At 44.4% G+C, this 23,253-nt stretch overlaps 1 protein-coding gene across 3 annotated transcripts in view; it reads left to right on the top strand.

Moving 5' to 3' along the window:
* The first annotated feature begins 300 nt into the window (after window positions 1–300).
* erc2 (ELKS/RAB6-interacting/CAST family member 2) overlaps window positions 301–23,253 on the top strand; it is a 67,461-nt gene continuing 44,508 nt past the window's right edge. The window contains exons 1-2 of one of the 3 annotated variants that reach the window (XM_031834913.1): window positions 301–550; window positions 9,856–10,695. In XM_031834913.1, the coding sequence (XP_031690773.1) occupies window positions 10,015–10,695 (681 nt within the window). In that variant the 5' untranslated portion in view covers window positions 301–550; window positions 9,856–10,014. The remainder of the gene's footprint in view (window positions 551–9,855; window positions 10,696–23,253) is intronic. The other 2 variants (XM_031834924.1, XM_031834935.1) reach the window with 2 other exon arrangements.

The following is a 23,253-nucleotide window of genomic DNA, read 5'->3' as shown; positions in this document are numbered from 1 at the left end:
TGGTTGACTTAACTATAGCTACCTTTATGCACTAACTGTAAGTCGCTATAAATAAGAACTTCTGCTAATTGGCTAAAATGAAATGTAAATGTAATCATGAGGGGTGTTGGTTCAGAGTGGGGGCAGATTTAGTCACATTTTCCACCTCTCAGATACCTAATACTTCAACTAATTAAACCTGAAATTAGACTGGATTTTCAATGCTGAAACTCCTGAAACCTTCACCATCCATACAAACGTGAGGACTGTGACCACAAAGAGCTAGGAGGATAAGGATGGAAGTCTGAGTTTGTGAGTTGAATTGTGAGATTTCGATGTTGTGATTCCACACTTAAAGTCACGTTTCTATGATTGAGTCCATCCATTCTGCTCGAGACTCTCTTGGCTGTCCCTTTAACAATCCGACTGTGCAGCTCCCTAGCGGGTAGGGGGAGAAATCGCGTGTCCGCTACCCAATGACAGTGCAGGATGCTGAGACCGGTGTGAATGGAGGCTGGAAGACGCCAATGTCTCTGGATGGTGATGGAGAGGAACTAATGGTAGAAAAAAGGTACATTTCTATTTTGATTCATTCGAGATCAACGCAAAGACGTATGATAGAGAACGGCACCGAATCACCACATGCAACGAAATAGTGAAGTGTTTTCGATATTATGGGGTTGACGGTTCTCTTTCGACTAGACGGATTGAGGGAATGCATCTGTGCGTAAAATATCACTCCCAATTCATTCGTTGGATTGCATAGTAGATGAATGCATGGGAAAAACATACCGTAAGCTAATTTGTAGAAGTCAATATGTGTTTTTATCTTGTAGATTTCAGTCATTCGATTCGGTTGAAAATCGAATTGGTTTGTGAGTTCATTTCAAGTAGAATTGGTATCAAGGAAAGGTGAAACGAATTACATATCTCTATTTAATTTTCAATATAAAAGATTTCTAGGGCTTTAGAGTCGTATTTCATCCTAAAAGCGCCTAATCCTATGGAATGTATGTGACGTTATCTATAGTGGCCAGCTGTCATAGATTCTCACATTGCATTGGAGAAGAATGATGTATTCCCATGAAACACGAGACATCAAGGGCAGTAACAATTCGACATAAGAAACGTCTGTAATGCCTCAGGCTTACATTATGTAATATATTTCCTTATTAGGGGAATTCAAGAGGAACATTTTTGGAGATGCTGTCATTATGAATAAGAAATATGATGCAATATCGACACCAGGATCATATTTATAAATAATTGAGGCTATTCGGCTACTAAACATTAGCGTGTTATGTTCCAATAATTTCAATAATCGATTGAGAAGAACCCGAAGAACCCTCAGCTACATGTGTCCCCTTCAAACGAACGAAACCCCCTTCGGAAATTGACGTTTCATTTTGGCTAACTGACAGAGGCGACAGCCACTCGGAAAAGCGTGTTTGTACTATCTGATCCTCTCAACCAATCATGAAAGGCAAGGGGAGGGATTTTAATTGTGGGGTGTCTTGTCAGCAGCAGGGCTTGTTGATGGTCATTCAGTATTTTCTACTTAAGTAGACCATATGCATCATTTCCCCCGTGTTATTATGGTCAAGTGACAACCTGCTGCACTGTCTCATTGGAATGACTGATCTCCAAACATGTCCCTGCCTCCGCTCAGATAGGATTTCCTTCATGACCATTCTGCACACTAGCCTATGCAGCTGACCTTTTGCCGCAAGAATTGTGCGGATGTGGAGTGAATTTGAAATTATTGTTCAGGTGTTTTCGCACTCTAGCACCCGATACAGTATTGATGTGTGAAAGATGGACCATTTGTGACTGCAACGATGATGCCATATTGATGTGTATAATTGATGTGTATAATTATTGATTTATAATGGCATTTAGAGAGAACACTGCTATGATCTTTTGTGGATTTCGATTCCAACAAGATGGCAAAGATAAAGGACACTATTAGGCCTAATAAAGGGTTTCTAAGGGATGGACTTAAAGGTTGCATTTGGTTGATTAAAGGGAAATGACATGGCGTTATAGAAATGCAGCCAGCACCAGACCCCAAAGCGCTATTAATTGGCACAGAAAGGGTGAAAGTCATGCTTTCAGAGCATCTGTAAGGCCTATCTGCGCGAAAATGTCCATGCCACTAGGCCTATCTAATAGTTATGTTGCCCGTCGCAATCACAGCAGGTTGCGCTTATATACCCCATATTTATTTATCCCACGTGCATTTACTAGTCCAACAATATTATCATCGTTGGGCAGGTTGATTGAACCCCAAAAATGTGTAAATATACAAATACCAGTAGGCTAGTGGTGCGCGGATCAGCTGTTTTTTTCACCAACACCCGCCCGCAATTGCAAATAACCAATCCGCACCGCGCGACTACACACTGATCATATAGGCCTACAAAACATTAACATTAACATTAACATCTTTCCATTACATAAACTGACCAGGAGTGTGCAGGGGAATGCTAGGATCCTTTATTAATGTCACTTGTTAAATTAACTTCAATCAGTGTAGATGAAGGGGAGGAGACAAGTTAAAGAAGGATTTTTAAGCCTCGAGACAATTGAAGTATGGATTTTGTGGGGTGGTGGGAAAAAGTTATTGTCCCCGCTGAAGACATCTATATCGGTCCGCAAATAGAGCAATATTAAAGGCCCAGTGCACAAATTTTGTGATTTTTTTTATTTTTTAAAGAATAAAAAAGTATTCTGTATCCTGATTCTTCAGTGGGTGGTGCAGCACCCATACTTCCCGCGATCATTCATATTTTATGTGGTTGAAATACTATCAGCCGGTATTGAACTGCGCAGTCGCATTCTCTCAAGATGGTGAAAGAAATATATCATATTTCTCCACTCTTGTTCCCGAGTATCATTTTACTGCAAGAAATGCTTATTTTTGCAAGAGTTAATGTTAAGGCTATGTGAGACGGTATAGACCTAGAGTCAGTTTCCAGATTTTAGTTTCCATTTAACCCATCTGAACAGTAGGCTACAGTTCTCTTAACGTGCCATAGGCCTATTTGAGACCCCATCCTGTCACTGTCGAATTTGTTTAGCGCTTCACAATCATCACACATAACATATATAATCCTCTTTAACCACTTAACCAACTCTTTCCCAAACGTTACCTTTCTGGTCCTCCCTTCTGTTTTATTTTCAACTCTCAATTTCGCAGCTTTTCTCTTATTGAATTTAACTCCAACATTGTCCTTTTTGCCTCCATGGATCAACGTAAACTTTTTCTGCTCATTCCAAAAATTATTTGACGATTGACCTGTAGGTTGTTTGGCGGAGTACCGTTAGACCCTGAAGTTTAGGCTCGTGCACTAATGCCAGATAGCCTAAAATAAAAACCTCAATGCAGCCTATAGATATAAATTACACATGAATGATACATTTCTGGATCTTTTAAGGTATTGCAATGAAACAGGCAGGGAGCAGGTCTTGAACCTTCGACCTTCTATCCCGAAGTCCAGCGCGCTATCGACTGTGCCGCAAAAACATGCTCGTGCGGCAGCGTCGATATCCGCGGTTATAAACCCAGGGTGTTTATTCAACCGACCCGCCCTTCATCCACACAATGTATATAAGCGCGGGGACGGCAGTTACTACGGTAGGCTACTATGCAATGTGTTGATTGAGTCTTAGTTCAGCACCATGGACAGCACGGCGATTGGTGGATTCAGCGCTATGTTTGGGCGATTCAGCACCACAGCCCTGGACAGCAATACATGAGAGAGGATGTTTGCACCAAGGGGCAGACCGGCCATCCAGCAATTCTTGAAAAAGCCAGATGGGCTGGTCCATTTTTTTTTTGCCAGGTGGGCGGGTCTAACTTTTTTGTTGTTTCGCAAAATGATAATTATCTTGCTAATAATGGGGGCCTCAAGGGAAAAAATGGGCCAGTGTGTTAGAAATGCCAGAGCCAATTTATTGTCCCAGTCCATCACTGTGTTGGTGTGGCTTCGCAGACAGAAAGCCTAGACTCTTAGAATTTGGGGTGACTCGAGGAACCCTGGAGATTCTCAAGGAACCATTGCAGTCAATGGGTTAATTTTTGCACCATTGGTTAGTTGAGGGGTTCTTGGAAGAACCTTTCATGTTTTCAATGTTTCCTGGAGGAACCTTTTTGCTGGCACATGCAAAGCACTATAAATAAATCCATATATAATATTATTTCATCATTGGATTTGTTGTGCTGCCAGACTCAGAAGAAAATGGAAATATGTGGCTTTTGGTGATGGCTTTTTGCGATAGCTAGCAACTTGTAAACAATAACCCATTCCTATTTGAATACTATTTTAATAGCAATGTTGAATAATACAACATTGTCTGTCATGACAATTGTATTATATGACTGTAGCCTCCTGTTTTACTTCTGAAAAGTTTGTTGTGATGGTAATGATGTTTGTTTATGATGATAATTATTAGGAGTTGTCTTAGGTCACCAGTTAGCTACAGTATTTTCATCCTAGCCTACACTCTTGGTTGTTTGGATTGGTTGTTTGGATGACCTATCTGGGTTGCAGGTATTGTTTCACTTAGTTGGGTTGTTTTCTTTAAAAAGAGCCAGGTTGGGTGGTTGATGCTAGGTTATTGATGCTGGATTATTAACCCTGCATTCATAACCAAGTGGGAATGTGGTATTTACCACAAACGACTGGGAAACATCCACTTGAACGCCCCTCCAACTGGTAATCACTAGTGGGAAACCTTTGACATCACCTAAAATTACCTCGAAAACTGAATTTTCGGCATGCAATCTATTATACAGTTTTTTTAACATTAGCATTTGTTTGCAAGCATGGTAGCTGTACTTTTAGTTTATGGTTGACACAGCTTGTTTTCCATTAGCCAATCGTTGTACGTCATCAAGTTCAAAGCACGGTGAATGCATCCAAATCGTATTTACTACTTCACAACTGGAAATTGCCACCTTCCCACTTGGTTGTAAAAACAGCATAAGATATGACTCAGTGGGTCAGATGAGAAGAATGGGGGCCTTGCTTAGTAAGGGCGTGGCATTCACATAATTATGTTTGGCCACCCGTGAGAGTAAATTCCTTCCTGTTAATCTTTTCTGTTGTATTGTCATCTCATGTTAAGGTTGAACACTAATATTTTTGTAGCATCAATGAGGCTTACAGACATGTATGAGTTCCTCAAGAGCCTATGCAAATCCCAATGTTGGATTTGTTACCACTTTATTACTATATAAAGAAGTTATTGCATTTGGATGACTGTCAATGCTCTATATGTAGTCAGCAATGTTAATATTAGATTATGAAAAATGCATAAACATTCAAGGAAAATAGACATTTGTATTGTACAAACTTTCAACTTTATATGATAAACAGAAATTACATTTATTCTTACCAGTAGCCAAAAATAACTATCTGAAAGCCGTGCCTCTAATCTTCTGATAGGCTGCTGCTGCTGCAATATTTTATTAAAAAGGTAAACATTTAACTTTTCCCATCACAAAAAGGTTCCTGTTTGAACCTTTACATAGGCAGCCCAGTATCAGCATATAAACGTCAATCTGTGACATTTTTGCGAAAATACATGCATCATGGTACAGGGGTTCCTCGAGGAACCTTTGTGACCAGAATAGGTTCCCCCCTGAGTGACAATTTACCGATTCGCAAAAGGTTCTTCCAGGCTCCTTCACTTCTAAGAGTGTTGGCTTTAGCTCAGCGGGATTGAAATGTCTTGTCGGGCCCAGGAGACCTGGGGTCTAAACTCAGCCGGCCACATGCAGTCCTTGCCGCTTTCCCCAACATTTTCACTCCAGACTTCACAAACACTGCAGCCATTGCCAACCAATTGAAGATAATAATTGCAGAACTTCCTGATACAGTGTGTGTGTTGTATAATTCGTTTGAGTTTAATGAGCTACAGTCTCTCAGAGGGACTGGCTACTGAAAAAGCAACTTGTTTGGCTAATGTTTACACCCGCTCCACTTCTTTCAGCTAATGTAGGCTGACATATTACATCCCTTCCAGTGGATTTTTTTTCATTCACTTCTGCCATTTTGTATTTGTAACACTCCTGTCCCATTTTAAAGTTTTTTGTTGCAACAAACTGAAATGATAGTTATTACTGAACTCCCTGTCTGCTCTCGCCTGTCATTGTATCATTGTAATTGCTTCTGTTGAAGTGTTTTCTCGCAGGTATTTCTTCAGCATTTCTTTCTTGTCCCAAAAATGCTTAGCCTGGTCCCAGATCTGTTTATGCCATCTTGCCAACTCCCATGGTCATTGTAATTGGCTACAAAATGCTTTCCTTACCACAAATACCCTTTATAGACTGGTGGGTTGTCATATCACAAAGCTATCTGACTCTGAATGGTGGCAGAGTGTTCCTGTAAAGATATTGGCAAAGTCAGGTATTGTGTGAGTTCATAAGACAGCCATTCAGCCATGTCACATCGCTGATTCTGAAAGGGAGAGGTGGCACAGTGCTATAGGCAAAGTCAGGTCTGGCTGTAGGGCATGCGGATAATGGCTCCAAAAAGCTAGTGGCCATCTTGTCCCCACCCTCACCTTCACCCTGGCATGGAGACAAGAGTGTGTGGCACCAATGAGCAGACCATCTGTTGTCAATCACTCATCCCTTTTCCTTTTAACTTCCTCTATCCACCCGCACCGGAATTCATAGGAATACATATTTTTTTCTCCCCTTTTGAAACTTAAGTAACAGTGATGTAAGAGGACTGCCAAAACCAGGTGCTTTATCTCTGTGAGCCCAGACCCTGCAGTCTCTATGGAAACCATGTCTTCTGAGAAGACGATGCAAGGGTGGACCGGAAGGAAGGAAGAATACAGCCCAGCTATCCCCAAAGACACGCTGCACCACCACTATCCGTTTAAAAACAGCCGTTCATCTTTCGTTTTTTTTTCTTCAAAAGAACCCTCCCGTACTATCTTGTACCATCCAGTACCATCCTGTATCCTCCTGTACCCTCTTGAGTCCTCCTCTGATAACACTGGGGTTTTATCCCAAAGGGCAGCTATTCCCTATGGGGTAAAAAAAAGAAAAGAAAAAGAAAGTATTCAGACCCCTTGACTTTTTCCACATTTTGTTACATTACAGCCTCATTCTAAAATTGATTCAATTGTTTTTTCCTCATGAATCTACACACAATACCCCATAATGACAAAGCAAAAAACGTTTTTTATACATTTTTGCAAATCTATTACAAATAAAAAATGGAAATATCACATTCCCATAAGTATTCAGACCTTTTAATTCAGTACTTTGAAGCACCTTTGGCAGCGATTACAGCATCAAGTCTTCTTGGGTATAACGCTACAAGCTTGGCAGACCTGTATTTGGGGAGTTTCTCCCATTCTTTTCTGCAGATCCTCTAAAGCTCTGTTTGGTTGGATGGGGAGCGTTGCTGCACAGCTATTTTCAGGTCTCTCCAGAGATGTCTTGCTGGGCCACTCAATGACATTCAGAGACTTGTCCTGAAGCCACTCCTGTGTTGTCTTGGCTGTGTGCTTAGGGTTGTTGTACTGTTAAAAGGTAAACCTTTGTCCCAGTCTGAGGTTATGAGTGCTCTGGAGCAGGTATTTATCAAGGATCTCTCTGTACTTTGCTCCGTTCATCTTTGCCTCGATCCTGACTAGTCTCCTAGTCCCTGCCGCTGAAAAACATCCCCACAGCATGATGCTGCCATCACCATGCTTCATCGTAGGGATGGTGCCAGGTTTCCTCCAGACGCTTGACATTCAGGCCAGAGAGTTCAATCTTGGTTTCATCTGACCAGAAAATCTTGTTTCTCATGGTCTGAGAGTCTTTAGGTGCCTTTTGGCAAACTCCAAGTGGGCTGTCATGTGCCTTTTACTGAGGAGTGGCTTCCGACTGGCCAATCTACCATAAAGGCATGATTGGTGGAATGCTGCAGAGATGGTTGTCCTTCTGGAAGTTTCTCGCATCTCCACAGAGGAACTCTGGAGCTCTGTCAGAGTGACCATTGGGTTCTTGGTCACCTCCCTGACCCAAGGCCCTTCTCCCGTGATTGCTCAATTTGGCTGGGCGGCCAGCTCTAAGAAGAGTCTTGGTGGTTCCAAACTTCTTCCATTTAAGAATGATGGAGGCTACTATGCAGACATTTTATGGTACCCTTCCCCAGATCTGTGCCTCGACACAATCCTGTCTCGGAGCTCTATGGACGATTCCTTCGACCTCATGGCTTGGTTTTTGCTCTGACATGCACTGTCAACTGTGAGACCTTATATAAATAGTGCCTTTCCAAATCATGTCCAATAAATTGAATTTACCACAGGTGGACTCCAATGAAGTTGTAGAAACATCTCAAGGATGATCAATGGACAGGACACACCTGTCCTGAAACAGGACGCACCTGAGCTCAATTATTGAGTCTCATAGCAAAGGGTCTAAATACTTACGTAAATTAGGTATTTCTGTTTGTATTTTTTATACATTTGCAAAATTTCAAAAAAACTGTTTTCACTTTGTCATTATGGGGTATTGTGTGTAGATTGCTGAGGATTTTATTTTATTCAATACATTTTAGAATAAGGCTGTAATGTAACAACATTTTTGAAAAAGTCAAGGGGTCTGAATACTTTCCGAAGGCAATGTACATGTGTGTGATGGCCAGAAACGTGGCTGCTATTTTAAAGTCTCTGGTGTTTAGTGACTCCACAGGGAGTTGACTCCTACTGGGCAACACAATCTGGCCAACTTTAGCAGTAGCCTACACAATAAGTATTATACACACACTGCTCTGTACTGTTTCATGGATGGGAATTACAAATGATTTGCAATACACATAAATGTAGCTATATTAGCTGTAGCATAAGAGGTGGATGCTATATAAGGCACACCTGTATGATGTAGGTCTATAGATGAACAATGAAAATACAGTTGTTCTGCTCTTTGTTGATAAGGAGTCAATACAACAGCATAAGTTCCATTTGTATGGACAGTATACTTTCTGCCTCCCCCTGGGTCATATTCATTAGTGCAAAATGTAGCAAAGCGTTTTGAAACGGAAAATGAAAATGAGTGTTTCTTATTGGACAATATCAAGGTAGTCCCTCCCTGTTTCAGTCCATTTGCTTCCTATTGGGGTCTAGTGAATATGACCCTGGTGTGTGGAATGATAGGAGTGATTACATGTGGCTGAGTGCTCCAGAAGAGGAAATGGAAGCATGCACAGCTGAACTCTGGGGGATGTGTTCTTGAGGTTACTGCTTATTGACATGTATTATATATGAATATAGTGTTTGCATTAGTGTATTGATATAGAGCAATCCTGGGATTTAATAGTACTGCATTTGAAATCTCTTCAAATACTTTGAGCATTTGCCTTGGCATGCCAGATGGGCATGATACTTGGTTCTATGCATAGAGTATATGTGATATTGTGGTTGGTATACTAGATGTACTAAATACTATGCACAGTGAGGTAGGTGTTCTCTGCTTCCTGATGGGGTCAGCACTAATAGGACTGGGATGAGTGCCTGGGCCGGGGGAAGCCAGGGTGATGCTGCGATTCCCAGTGGGTTCACTTAGAATTGGAATCCCTCCCTGCAAAAGAAGCCCACAGAGCCACAGGCTGGTGTGACTCACTCACCCAGCTCTCAATGTGAACAGGAGGAGAGGAGCTGCTTCTTATGACACTACACCTACCAAACGCTGTAGAAGGAGTGTGGGATGTGTGTGTGTGTGTGCGTGTGAGAGAGAGAGAGAGAGAGAGAGAGAGAGAGAGAGAGAGAGAGAGAAAGCAAGAGAGAGAGAGTATGCTGTGTGTTCTTGACAGATAAAATATGCAGCATATTTCTTGTCATTATTATGACAAATTGCTCTTTCCCCAGATCTGTCGATGTCGAGGTCCTTCATCCACACAGGCATGCAGTGAGCCGCCCATGTGTGTTAGAGAGTGAGGGTGCACTGTGATCGTCGCAGCGTGCCCCTGGTAAGGACCCCGTGGCAAGCGTCCGGCCGGCCCAGGCCACACCTCCCACACCCAGGACATGTACGGCAGCGCCAGAGCGGTCGGCCACATCGAGAGCAGCCCTGCACGGTCCCCGCGCCTGCCTAGGTCCCCCAGGCTGGGCCACCGGAGGGCCAACAGTGGGGGCGGGGGCGGTGGAGGGGGTAAGACGCTCTCCATGGAGAACATCCAGTCACTGAACGCTGCCTACGCCACGTCCGGGCCCATGTACCTAAGCGACCACGAGGGAGTGGGCTCAACCGCCACCTACCCTAAGGGCACCATGACGCTGGGGCGAGCCTCCAACCGGGCCATGTACGGGGGCCGCGTCACGGCCATGGGCAGCAGCCCCAACATCGCCTCGGTGGGGCTGGGCCACCACGCTGACCTGCTGTCCTACAGCGACCTGGGCTCCCTGTCCATGCTGCAGCACCACCACCACCACCCTCAGGGGGTGCCGTCGGCCCTGTTGCGGCAGGCTGTGCGAGGCAGTGGGGGGGAACTCCTGGAGATGCAGGCCACACTCCGGGACATGCAGCGGGAGAACGACCTGTTGAGGAGAGAGCTGGACCTGAAGGACAGCAAGCTGGGCTCGTCCACCAACAGCATCAAAAGCTTCTGGAGCCCCGAGCTGAAGAAGGAGAGGATGATACGCAAGGAGGAGGCGGCGCGCACCTCCGTCCTCAAGGAGCAGATGAGGGTGACTCACGAGGAGAACCAGGTTAGAACACAACATGTTTTCTCCCCTCGTCTCCCCCTATGCTGCTACTTGATAGTGTACACTTCGTAGTGCACACTGAATAGTGTGTACTTGGATTAAAGGAAAATCTTTTGGTATTTGTTTCAGTAGTCCATCGTTGATTGTCCATTGTTATCAGCAATCACGTTTTGAAGATATATAACTTTCAAAATACAGAAATACAGCCGGTATGATGCTTTTGTATCATATGGTGGAAAAGCATCATACCGGCTGTATTTCTGTATTTTGAAAGTTATATACACTACATGACCAAAAGTATGTGGACACCTGCTCTTCGAACATCTCATTCCATAATCATGGGCTTTAATATGGAGTTGGAAACAGGAAAGGGCCATCCCCAAACTGTTGCCACAAAGTTGGAAGCCCAGGATCATCTAGAATGTCATTGTATGCTGTAGCATTACAATTTACATTCACTGGAACTAAGGGGCCTAGCCCGAACCATGAAAACAGCCCCAGACCATTATTCCCCCTCCACCAAACTTTGCAGTTGTCACTATGCATTGGGGCAGGTAGTGTTCTCCTGGCATTCGCCAATCCCAGATTCATCCGTCGCACTGCCAGATGGTGAAGCAGGATTCATCACTTCAGAGAACGAATTTCCACTGCTCCAGAGTCCAATGGCGGCGAGCTTTACACCACTCCAGCCGACCCTTGATTCCGTATAATGATCTTAGGCTTGTGTGCGGCTACTCGGCCATGGAAACCCATTTCAAGGAGCTCCCGACGAACAGTTCTTGTGCTGACGTTCCAAAGGCAGACGATTTTTACGCGCTTCACCATTTGGTGCTGTTCTGTGAGCTCATGTGGCCTACCACTTAGCGGCTGAGCCGTTGTTGCTCCAAGATGTTTCCACAACAACAGCGCTTACAGTTGACCAGGGCAGCTCTAGCAGGGCAGAAATTTGACAAACTATCTTGTTGGAACGGTGGCATCCTATAACGGAAAGTCACTGAGCTCTTCTGTAAGGCCATTCTACTGCTAATGTTTGTCTATGGAGATTGCATGGCTGTGTGCTCAATTTTATACACCTGTCAGCAATGGGTGTGGTTGAAATAGCCAAATCCACTCCTTTGAAGCCGTGTCCACATACCTTTGTATATGTAGTGTATCTTGAAAACTTGATTATTGACACGCAATACATTTTGGGACAATATCAACAATGGACTATTGAAACAAATACCAACAAATCGTTTTTGGGTGGAGTTTTCCTTTAATGTCCGCCACTAGTCAATCTCCCTTTTACAACTCACACAGACATATGTCTCCTCTCTCTCTATCTCTCTCCCTTCCTGTCACAGTCTCTCACTGTTCTCCTGTCTCGTCACTCTAACTATTCCATTTTCCTCCCAAGGTACTGTCTCCACTCCCTGATGTCGAAGAATTATCCCACTGTCATGTTTATTTAATACATCTGGAAACCTTTTTGGAAAGAGGTGTTGGTGGTCATAAATGTTTCATCATCCACTCGTACTATACCTCATTTCTAATAGTCCCCAGAATGAATAAGAGAGGGGGAGGGAATGAGGGATGGAGGAAGAGAGGGAGGTTGAAAAGAATACTGTAAGAAGCATACATGAAATATTCATGTGATTTTTCAAATGATCTAGATTCTACTGTGTCTTACTGTGGTAAAAATCATCATTCAGTACAACGCTCCCGTCTTAGCGCAGCACACCGCACAGTATATTAACACATCAAATTCCGCCCTTTGTAAAAGCGTAATGCTTACCCTGGTTTATCAGTTAGGTGGCTTATTTAGATTGCGTCCACAAGTGATATGTGAATATTACATCAACAATATTACAACAAGTGATAAGACAACAAGTGGCTACAGAAAGGCCAGAGGTGATTTCAGGGCTATGGCCACCTCAGTGGTGGCTGGTGGTTGAAGATATAGGAAGACATGCTGATTGTAATGGAATGAATGGAACAGTATCAAACACATGGTTTCTTTTCAATACATTCCATTCCAGCCATTACAATGAGCCTGTCCCCTTGTATCTTTGCCCACAAGCCATCACTGGGCCACAGGTCGATCCTGTTCGGGCTTTGTCCACAGTCACAGGCAATTTCATTTGGTTTCTGTGCCTTTCCCCTGCGTCTCTGTTTGTTAGTTGTAAAGGGGGTGGAGTGAGCGGCCTAGTTAAATCACTCACACATCTCCAGTCTGCAGTCTGCAGGAGGTTCAGGGCCTGGAGAGGAATGTCAAGGACAAAGCACTGTCTGAGAGTCTCTCGCTATCTCTGTCTCTCCCCGTCTGCCCTTCTCCCTCTCGATCTATTTAGCTTACTCTCACTCGCTCTGTCTTTCATTTTCTCTTCCTGTCTACCCCTATCTATCTCCCTCCCATTCTCTTCTGTCTCCGTGTCCGTCGCTCTCTCTCTCCCTCTCTCTCTCTCTCTCTCTCTCTCTTGCCCCCCCTCTCTCTGTCCCCCCCCCCCTCTCTCTCTCTCTCTCTCTACCACTCTATATCGCCCCTTCCCTCTTTCTTTTCTCTGTGTCCTGCAGGGCACCATATGGGATTTCTCTGACATACATTATCAAATGAAGGTTGATTAGATGGAAATAGATAGATCTGTATACCTAATTAGGCAGGCAAAGCTAGATGGTAATTACATAATATCTACCATACCGGATAGGATGTCTTGTCTTGATACAGTGCTTTGAGGATGGATGTGGTGACCTTGTCAGTAGGGCATTAACATGAAAGTGGACAAGGGAGGCACATTTGTATGTTGTATAGATTTAACTTATACATAAGGCACAGTATAAGATGAATAGGGTCCATTATGGTAGAAGTTAGGCTTACATACAGTGTGTGCTGTATAGTCAAACATTAGTGTAGTGTGTGTGATGTCTAGTGTGTGTGAGTGTGTGTGTGATGTATAGTGTGTGTGTTGTATAGTGTGTGTGTGTGATGTATAGTGTGTTTGTGTGTATGATGTATAGCGTGTGTGTATAGCGTGTGTGTGTGTGATGTATTGTGTGTGTGTGATGCATAGTGTATGTGTGTGATGTATAGTGTGTGTGTGTGTGTGTGTGTGTGTGTGTGTGTGTGTGTGTGTGTGTGTGTGTGTGTGTGTGTGTGTGTGTGTGTGTGTGTGATGTATAGTGTTACTGTGTGTGTGTGTGTGTGATGTATAGTGTGTGTGTGTGATGTATAGTGTGTGAGTGTGTAATGTATAACTGAACATGAGGCCCACCTATAGTATCTGACATACAGTACAGTGATGTATAGGACCCCAGTGAAGTCACCCCAGATCAAAGGAGGCTGCTGAAGGGAGAAATGCACATACAGTAATAATGTCCGGAATGAAGCAAATAGAATGGCATCAAACACTTGGATTCCATTCCACTCATTCCGCTTCAGCCATTACTATGAGTCTGTTCTCAGAATTTGACGTTCATCCAGGTTCCCAGAACGTCGGGAGATGACGTGAATAATGGCCACTAGGAGCAAAAAAGACTCAAAACTAGTGCCTGGCAGCCAGAGGTCGGGCTTAGACCAATCCGCCATCCCCGTCCATAACATTCTAGCAAGCCGCGAGCATACATTGCTAGGCACTCGTTATTATAATTTATTTATCCAAACCTTAGCCCTTAATAACTTAACCAGTCAATTTCTTTCTGTTTTATACAATGGGTGGGTCTAATCCTGGATGCTGATTGGTTAAAACCTCGTTCCAGCCAGTGTCTAATCCACAAGTTATGATGTTGAAATGCGTATTCACTATTTAATCTGACTGCGCGATCCACTGTTCCATTAGCCCAGCCAGGCAATTTATAAACTTTATCTCCACTTTAAAAAGCATCTAGACATTATCTCCCATTTCTTTTATACTGTCGTTTGGTTTTCAACATTAGAGATTTGTATTAACTTTGCTGTCTGTCTCTCCGACATTTGTAACATTGTTTCTATATTGAAATTCGATTTCCAGCTATCCCATAGTAATGAACGTGTCAGGAGTTGGGACGAGACAGACAGGCAGGCAGCATGAATCAGCATCATTTTATTGGATATATACAAAGAAATGTTAATTAAAAAAAACGAAATGCAGCTAGTTTGCTGTCATTCCAGCTTCAATTCGATTGATCAATCAATTGATTGATTGTGTTAGCTGTGTAGTTGGCTAGCTCCTCTGAACAGGGTCCTGGCCAGAGAGCAAATGTTCTATGCCAGTCGAAATCGCGAATCATTAGCTCATTGTTTGTGGATGTATACAAAAAAATCACTTGAAAACAGCTGAAACAAACACTAAGGCAGCAACTTTTCTGTTATTCTGGCTGCACTGTTTGATGTGATACAGTCTAATACGGCTGTTTGACTGTTTGATGTGTTAGCCGAAGTTGGATAGCTAGCAAGAAAGGGATAAGAATGTTGCCAGCCATCATGGTAACGGACACATTTAGAATGAACGACTGTGTCACGTCCATCGATTTATAACAAAAAGACTTAACGACTGGGTCACGGCTCTGGCAACTGAACCAATAGAACGAACGACCAGCCGGCTTGGGTAGCAACCCTAGATTTCTGTCGGGCCTATATCTTATGGAAGGATGAAATAGTATATATAAATTCATCAAAATAACATGTTTAATGAAAATATGTAAATCATTATTTGAATATGTTGTTAACCCGTTGTATAAAAGTGATAATGCCCTTGAAGCCGGTGTTTGGAGGGTATATTTGTCATACCAGAACAACACTCGTGCCAATATATCCTCCAAACACCCATTATCACATACTCCATTATCACATACTAGTGAGGCCCACCTGGTCTTGTCTGTGGCAGTCAGTCAGTTAAAAGGCACCTTACTCCCTATGAAGTGCAGTACTTAAAAAATGTCCCATAGGCCTCTGGTCAAAAGTAGTGCACTATGTAGGGAATAGGTTGCCATTTGGGACGCAGCCCTGGCTGCCCACATTTAAAATACCCAAATGCGGGAAAAATGGCTGATTATGTGGGACAGCTTACATACATGTTTTGGGCAGCACCCCTCCACCACACAAAAATCTCCTTCCCTCCTTCCCTCTGCATTGAAGCTCTCCGAATTTCCGACGAATTTGTGATGCAGAAATGGGAGACCAATGTGTTTTCTGGGAATTTTTGGCCAAGGAAACATTTCTGGTTGGTCTCGGGGAAGGTAGAACAGTTAGGAAGGGAGACTTTGAAAACTGGATTGAATGAAGTAGCAGCAAATATGTCGAATGAGCAATGAGCATGGACAGCCTCACAAGTTTTGACGAAATCACCTTATATCTTTCAGTCTAATACGGCTATTTACTTACTTTTGTAGATCTTTTCGCCAGAAGCACGGTTTTGTGAGTAGTTAACTGTCCTCTCCAAGTCTAGCTAAAATTTAGCCCGAAAGGATTTTACAAATGTGACTGGTTGCGATACGACATTGGCCTACGTCTCGTCTTGCCCTGCACAGAATATCAGATCTCAACAGTGATTGGAGAAGTGCTTAACTTCACCAGTACCACATTCTTATGATATATATCTTGTCAAAAGTGCAAGATGACTGAAAAACAGACAGGCTGGAATGTCTAACTGAAATACAGGACATATCAACCTTTTTTGTAAATGAATGGTGTTTGAATTTGTTGATAAAATGCGGGACATGAATGTTTGGTTTCGGGACAAAGGGCCCGCACAATCCAGGACATGTGGTCACCCTAGACGCAGTGTGTGTGTCATAGTGAGCTCCTCTGATGCTCTCTCCTAGCGGCCAACAGGTCCCTCCCTCATCATTACACACAGACAGGATACAGCCACACAGTCTCAAGGTTACAGCAGGACGCTGTCTGCCTGTCTCCCACTGGCTGGGGCTCCAACCTGTGTGTGAGCGTGAACGTGCTTGTGCGTTTCTGTGTGTGCCTTGTGCCCAAATGAGTTTGTGTTTCTGTACCCTTTTAGTTTAACCTCTAGAGTTGTGTGATTGTCGTGTGTGTGTGTGTGTGTGTGTGTGTGTGTGTGTGTGTGTGTGTGTGTGTGCGTGTGTGCGTGTGTGTGTGTGCTATAGTATCCCATTGAGGTTGAGATTGAAACCGAAGGAAGTCTCTTTGTGCTGTTCAGTGGAGCCAGGAGAGTCTGCAGTGCCCTGGCTCAGCGGCTCCACGGTTCTCTGGAGCAGTGCCACGCTGCCACGCTGCCTGGGGGAGAGATACCCAACATCCTGACCTGATGGTATCACCACCCTCCATCCTCAGTCTGGGATCACTAGAAGGGAACTGGGGGGAGACGGGGTAGGGGGGTAGTACCCTCGGTTATACGTTGCACAAGTTGAAGGTCTTTTCATTTGACCCGCCCAAGTATAAGAGGACCAAGTCTGCGTCCCAAATGGCACACCATTCCCTATCTAGTGCACTACTTTTGACCCTAGGGCCCTATGGTGAGAGGGAAAGGTCCCGCTGTACCTTCCATAGAGAATGCGAAGAGAATGGAGCACGTGTGGTAACATCAGGTTTGGTCTGTGTGACTGAGTAACGTGTGAGAAGAAATATAGTGTGGGGGGACAGGAGTCCATTTTGATTCTCTGCCTTGCCCTCATGACAGTTCGGTCTTGCTCTGATTGCTGTGAATGATATCTCCCTCCCTAGAGGCAGAATAAGCCTACATGAATAAATGTGCGTTTGGCTAACACAAAGCAGCTGTGTCTTGCCACTCTAGCTCTCACTGTAATTGCTCACTTGTATCTCGATTCACAGGGTTGTCTTTTGGGCGTAGACACGTGCACGCATATGTGCATAGGAGGAATGCACATGCACAGGAACATGCCCACACACACACACAGTAGTACGTTTACATGCACACTAATAATTGGATATTAGAATTAGATTAGGCAGATTATGTAATAGACGTGTAAGCACCATACTCTGCTTATCGTAATCAGTGTGAGGTCATAATTGTAAGAAGGCACGCGTGGATTTGAAAACCCAGCATTCTGAGCAATCTTTTGAATCATTAGGACATGTACACGGCGAATGTAGAGCCTCTTCAGCGCGCGTGAAGAGTGTTAGGAACAACTGAATGTAAGCGTCATAGAAGTCGTTTTCAAAGACTAACTTTGTATGTCCTGACCCCCGAAACAATACGTTCGCTGTGGTAGAACGTTTATTTTCCACGCAGTTTTTCTGCCATGGGGGTAGCCGGATTTCAGGTGTGTCCATGTAAACAGGATTCTTAGGGAAATTGTTCTTGCAAATCATGTGCATGTTTTCATCAAACTATTATATGAATCTGAATTGTGTTATTGTGTGCATGTAACTGCGCTCACACGCACACCAATCCGATGGTTCTGGAGAGGGGAAGGTTTCCTCACCCCAAATAATGATAGGCTTGTTGAGCCTCTGACTGAAGAGAAAATGACCTTATTAATTATGAAGTATTCATTTCTGACCCGTCTGCGTTTAGCTCAGTCTGTCTACTCTGGCAGCAGCCCACTGCAATCGCCCCAGGTGCCTACATCTACTATTAGCCGAAGCAAATATCCGACATTATTTATATACTGAAAATATAGCAAGAGCGTGTTCTTTCTTGCGTGACAGTTTTAGGGGAGAAAAGCCACTCAAACGACTTAATGCAAGGTTCAAACCTACTCCAACGACCCGACGCAAGATTCAAACCCACTTAAACGACTCACAATTAGCCTATATCTGTTTATTTGAACTGCTAGTTTTCTACTAACGGTATCTTGTCATTAAAACATGCAGTTGGCTGATGGTCTTAGCTGACCTGAAGGCACTGCTACTGTAGCTGCTTTGGAGACGGCATTTTGAACACTGACCAGTGTGATCGTTGTTTAGCATCGGCTTGGTTGACCGTCATTCAGCTGTCAAACACTGCCACCCCAACTCATAACGGTGTGTGTTTTTGTGCGCGCGTGTGAATGTGTGCGTATGCGATGTGATAGCTGGGCTGGAGGCTGCTCTCGGCCTTAGCGTGTGATATCCGACTGAGTCAGGAGCAGTCAACAATCATTACCACAATCCCCGGAAATGGAGTCATAGACTCACATCCCCATATCACTGCTGTGTTTATGCTCAGACACGCCACAGAGACGCAGTTTCCACAGATGTGAGATTGTTGGTTCCTGTTAAACAGCCATTTTTCTGATCACTGATCTTCTGTTAGTCGTCTCATCTCTTCTGATGAAGACACCCGCAAACACACACACATACACAGACATACACACGCACACACACACGCACACACACACACACACACACACACACACACACACACACACACACACACACACACACACACACACACACACACACACACACACACACACACTCAGTGTTAGTCTTACAGCAGTTGGAGCTGTTTTCTCCAGCCAGGTCATTCTATATTGATGTTGAAATTGGACGTCTATCCTGAGGAGGTCGGGAAATGCTTTCAAAACTGTCCACTAGGGGCAACAGTGAGTGCTATTACCATCAAGTAGGCTTAGGTTTTGGGGGTGGTGGATGGTCGTAATCCCATGACTCTGGATCAAAAGGTTGTGTGTTCGATCACAGTCGTGTACATTATTTAATGAGTGCCTAAACTTCACCCCTAACTTAGAAATGGGATGTTTGGAGAAATGGAATGATATAGCAGCAGGAGCAACAAAAACACGTACAAATTTGGAGCAACTTTAAAATGTTATGTTTGGGGAACATGGATGAACATTTAATTCTGCAGTGAGACTGTGAGAGCTTGTTGGTTTTCTCACTCCTGTTGGGAGTTCTGCATTCTAATGGCCAGACAGCCCCCTAGCTCAGCCTCCTTAGATCCAAACAGCCTGTATCCTCCTCCCAGGCTGTGAGAATGTGTATCTGTATGTGTGTGTGTGTGTATGTGTGTGTGTGTGTGTGTGTGTGTGCGTGTGTGTGTGTGTGCGTTTGTGCGTGTGTGTGCGTGTGTGTGTGTGTGAGAGAGAGAGTGTGTGTGTGCGTGTGTGTTTGGAGTGTGTATTTGTGGGTTTGGTGTTTGTGTGTGTGTCTGTGCGTGTGTCTGTGTGCGTGTGCGTTTGTGTGTATGTGGGAGCAGGTTGGTGACAAATGTGTTGCTGTGCCAACTGCTTGCTTGGGAAATATTATGTGGCCAATTTCTCTCTGAGCTTTAGAGGAGAGGCCTTATTAGAGTAACATATTGGCCCCATATCACAGACAGGGTTTTAGTGTGGCTCAGAGGAGTGGAAGATGGATGGAGGAGTGGAGGGGAGGGGAGGGGATGAGTGGAGAGGAGGGAATCAGTGGAGAGGAGGGGAGAGGATGAGTGGAGAGGAGGGGGGAAAGTTGACAGTTCACTAAGGATGATATATGAGAAGAGTGTAAATAGGAAGAGAGAGAGAGAGAGTGAGAGAGAGGGGAAGAGAGAGAGAGGGGGGGGAGAGGGAGAGAGGGGGAGAGAGAGGGAGAGAGAAAGAGAGGGGGAGAGAGGGAGAGAGAGAGGGAGAGAGAGAGGGAGAGAGAGAGAGTGGGAGAGAGAGAGAGTGGGAGAGAGAGAGAGAGAGGGGGGGGGGAGGGGGGAGAGAGAGCGAGGGGGAGAGGGAGAGAGAGAGGGAGAGAGAGGGAGAGGCGGAGAGAGGGAGAGAGAGAGAGAGAGGAATGAGAGATATACGAGATAAATTGGCTAGATATATAGACTGGATATAAGAGCAGATTAGTCCAAGCAGGCCAGATCAGCTTCTATTAGGTGTACAGAATCTCCTTGTCCATCTATCCGGTCAGTATAGCTGAGACATGAGACAATTGGACTGAACAGTACATTCCTTGAGCCAGTAATCCCGGTCTGGGATTATCAATCCTGGAGCGGCGCTCAGCGTTCCCAGAGCACCCTGGCTTAACGAGGTGGAGTGGAGCTGTCAGTGTGTTCCGAATGGTAACGTTCCCCTGTGTCCGGTCCGACGTTCCAGTCGGCTCCTAGCGAATGATCAGCCAGCCGTCGCCACAGCAACAGATTCACAACGCGTGTCATGGCTTTTAGGCTAATTCAGCCATTTGTGTGTATATAAGATTTGTCATCTCACTGATTACAGATATCTAGTTTTAGTCAGTTTCTTTGAGCTGAGCCAAGGCAGGGAAATTACTTGTATTTTTGATTCCTTCCGCTGGTGAGGATTATACTGCTGAGTAGAAGGCAAGTGGTAAGCATGAATAGCTATGTGGAAGCAGATGACTGTCTTTCACCTGATCCTCAAAGGCCTCTGCTTCATCACACACACACACACACACACACACACACACACACACACACACACACACACACACACACACACACACACACACACACACACACACACACACACACACACACACACACACACCTTCCTCACATCAATGACGTAAATGAGGTGGGAGCCGCTATAGGTGTCGAGGGATGTGTGAGTGAGATGATGATTTTACACTTAGTGGGAGGGAGAGATATTAGTGTTTGTGTGTGCATTCGTGTAGTGTGTGACAGTGTGACAGTGTGTGTGTGTGTGTGTGTATGTGCGTTTGTGTAGTATGACAAACGGTTAACCCGGTATAGATGATGGCCATGTCATGTAGCGCCATTTTTCTGAGACAGGAGTCTTCAACCTTTTCTAGCACGAGAGATACTTTTTTAAAATTTCAACATGTCGCAAAAATAGAACTGTTTGGCCATAATGACCATTGTTATGTTTGGAGGAAAAAGGGGGAGGCTTGCAAGCCAAAGAACACCATCCCAACCATGAAGCATGGGGGTGGCAGCATCATGTTGTTGGGGTGCTTTGCTGCAGGAGGGACTGGTGCACTTCACAAAATAGATGGCATCATGAGGCAGGACAATTATGTGGCTATATTGAAGCAACATCTCAAGTCATCAGTCAGAAAGTTAAAGGTTGGTCGCAAATGGGTCTTCCAAATGGACACTGACCCCAAGCATACTTCCAAAGTTATGGCTTAAGGACAACAAAGTCAAGGTATTGGAGTGGCCATCACAAAGTCCTGACCTCAATCCCACAGTAAATTTGTGGGCAAAACTGAAGAAGCGTGTGCGAGCAAGGAGGCTTACAAACCTGACTCCGTTACACCAGCTTTGTCAGGAGGAATGGGCCAAAATTCACCCAATTTATTGTGGGAAACATGTGGAAGGCTACCCGAAACGTTTGACCCAAGTTAAACAATACAAAGGCAATGCTACCAAATACTAATTGAGTGTATGTAAACTTCTCACCCACTGGGAATGTGATGAAAGAAATACAAGCTGAAATAAATGATTCTCTCTACTATTATTCTGACATTTCACATTCTTAAAATAAAGTGGTGATCCTAACTGACCTAAGACAGGGAAGCTTTACTAGGATTAAATATCAGCATTTGTGAAAAACTGAGTTTAAATGTATTTGGCCAGGGTGTAGGTAAACTTCCGACTTCAACTGTATCTTTCCTACTTCCCTTGCCTTCACTCTTCTGTGCCTCCACTATCTCAGTACCCTTTATGTCATTCTCTCCTCGGCTCTCCCTCACTTCACTATCTCCTCTTCCCCATTCCACTGCCATTCCCTGTTGGCCAACGCAGGCTGAATGATTATTCATGCAATGCTTACATGGCAGGGTTGATAGTGGGTTCGAAACACGCACGCACACACCCACACTGCTGTGAGCGGTTTATTTGTGTTTCTCTCTGACTCAGCGCTTTAGCTCCAGTCCATGTGTCAGATATGAACAGAGGGAGAACACACACGCACACACACACACACACACACACACACACACACACACACACACACACACACACACACACACACACACACACACACACACACACACACTACCCCCCCACACACTCACAGGGGGACGCAGCTGCTACCGTCTCTGCTGCCTGGCACAACCATGTCAGTGTGTTTACGTGTGTCTGCCCCCTTAGCCCATGTCCAAACGCTAACCAATCATTTACACTCCGTTGCCAATTATGAGCCATTTTTAAGTAGAAATGTTCTATCTCTGTTGTTGATGATCACGTTGGCTCAAAAAGGTGCTATAGAAAAGCACCCAAACCCAGTAAAGTAGTAATAATAATAATAATAATAATATATGCCATTTAGCAGGTTCTTTAATAATCCAAAGCAGAAACAGATTTTATGGGTGGCCCCAGTAGGAATCAAACCCACAATTCTGCTGTTGCAAGCACCATGCTCCACCAACTGAGCCGTAGTAAGGTGTATGTTATCATGCCTCCTCCCTGTCCCTTGCTCATTGGGGTATGTATGACGGGTATGGACAGCCAATAGTACTACTCTGTGACCCCAGGAGATGGAGTGTGTTGTGTTCATCAGACCTCAGACCCCCCCCCCCCCCCCCCATAGTGCTTACTTCATTCAATGTATTTTTTTTCGTGTGATTTTCCCCGCATCAGGGATAGTGTATACAGACATCTCGGCTTTGCATCCTGCTTCAGTGTGTAGGTACACATTTTCAGGCAAAACAGCATATGTAGGGAACACAGATGAGCAACCGATGAGCAGCACGTGCTTCTAATCAGGTTTGCCACTCAT

The sequence above is a fragment of the Oncorhynchus kisutch genome, linkage group LG1 (genome assembly GCF_002021735.2).
Source record: "Oncorhynchus kisutch isolate 150728-3 linkage group LG1, Okis_V2, whole genome shotgun sequence".
NCBI classification, from domain to species: domain Eukaryota; kingdom Metazoa; phylum Chordata; class Actinopteri; order Salmoniformes; family Salmonidae; genus Oncorhynchus; species Oncorhynchus kisutch.
Note: the sequence above shows the minus strand (reverse complement) of the source record. Positions and strands in the feature narration are given on the sequence as shown.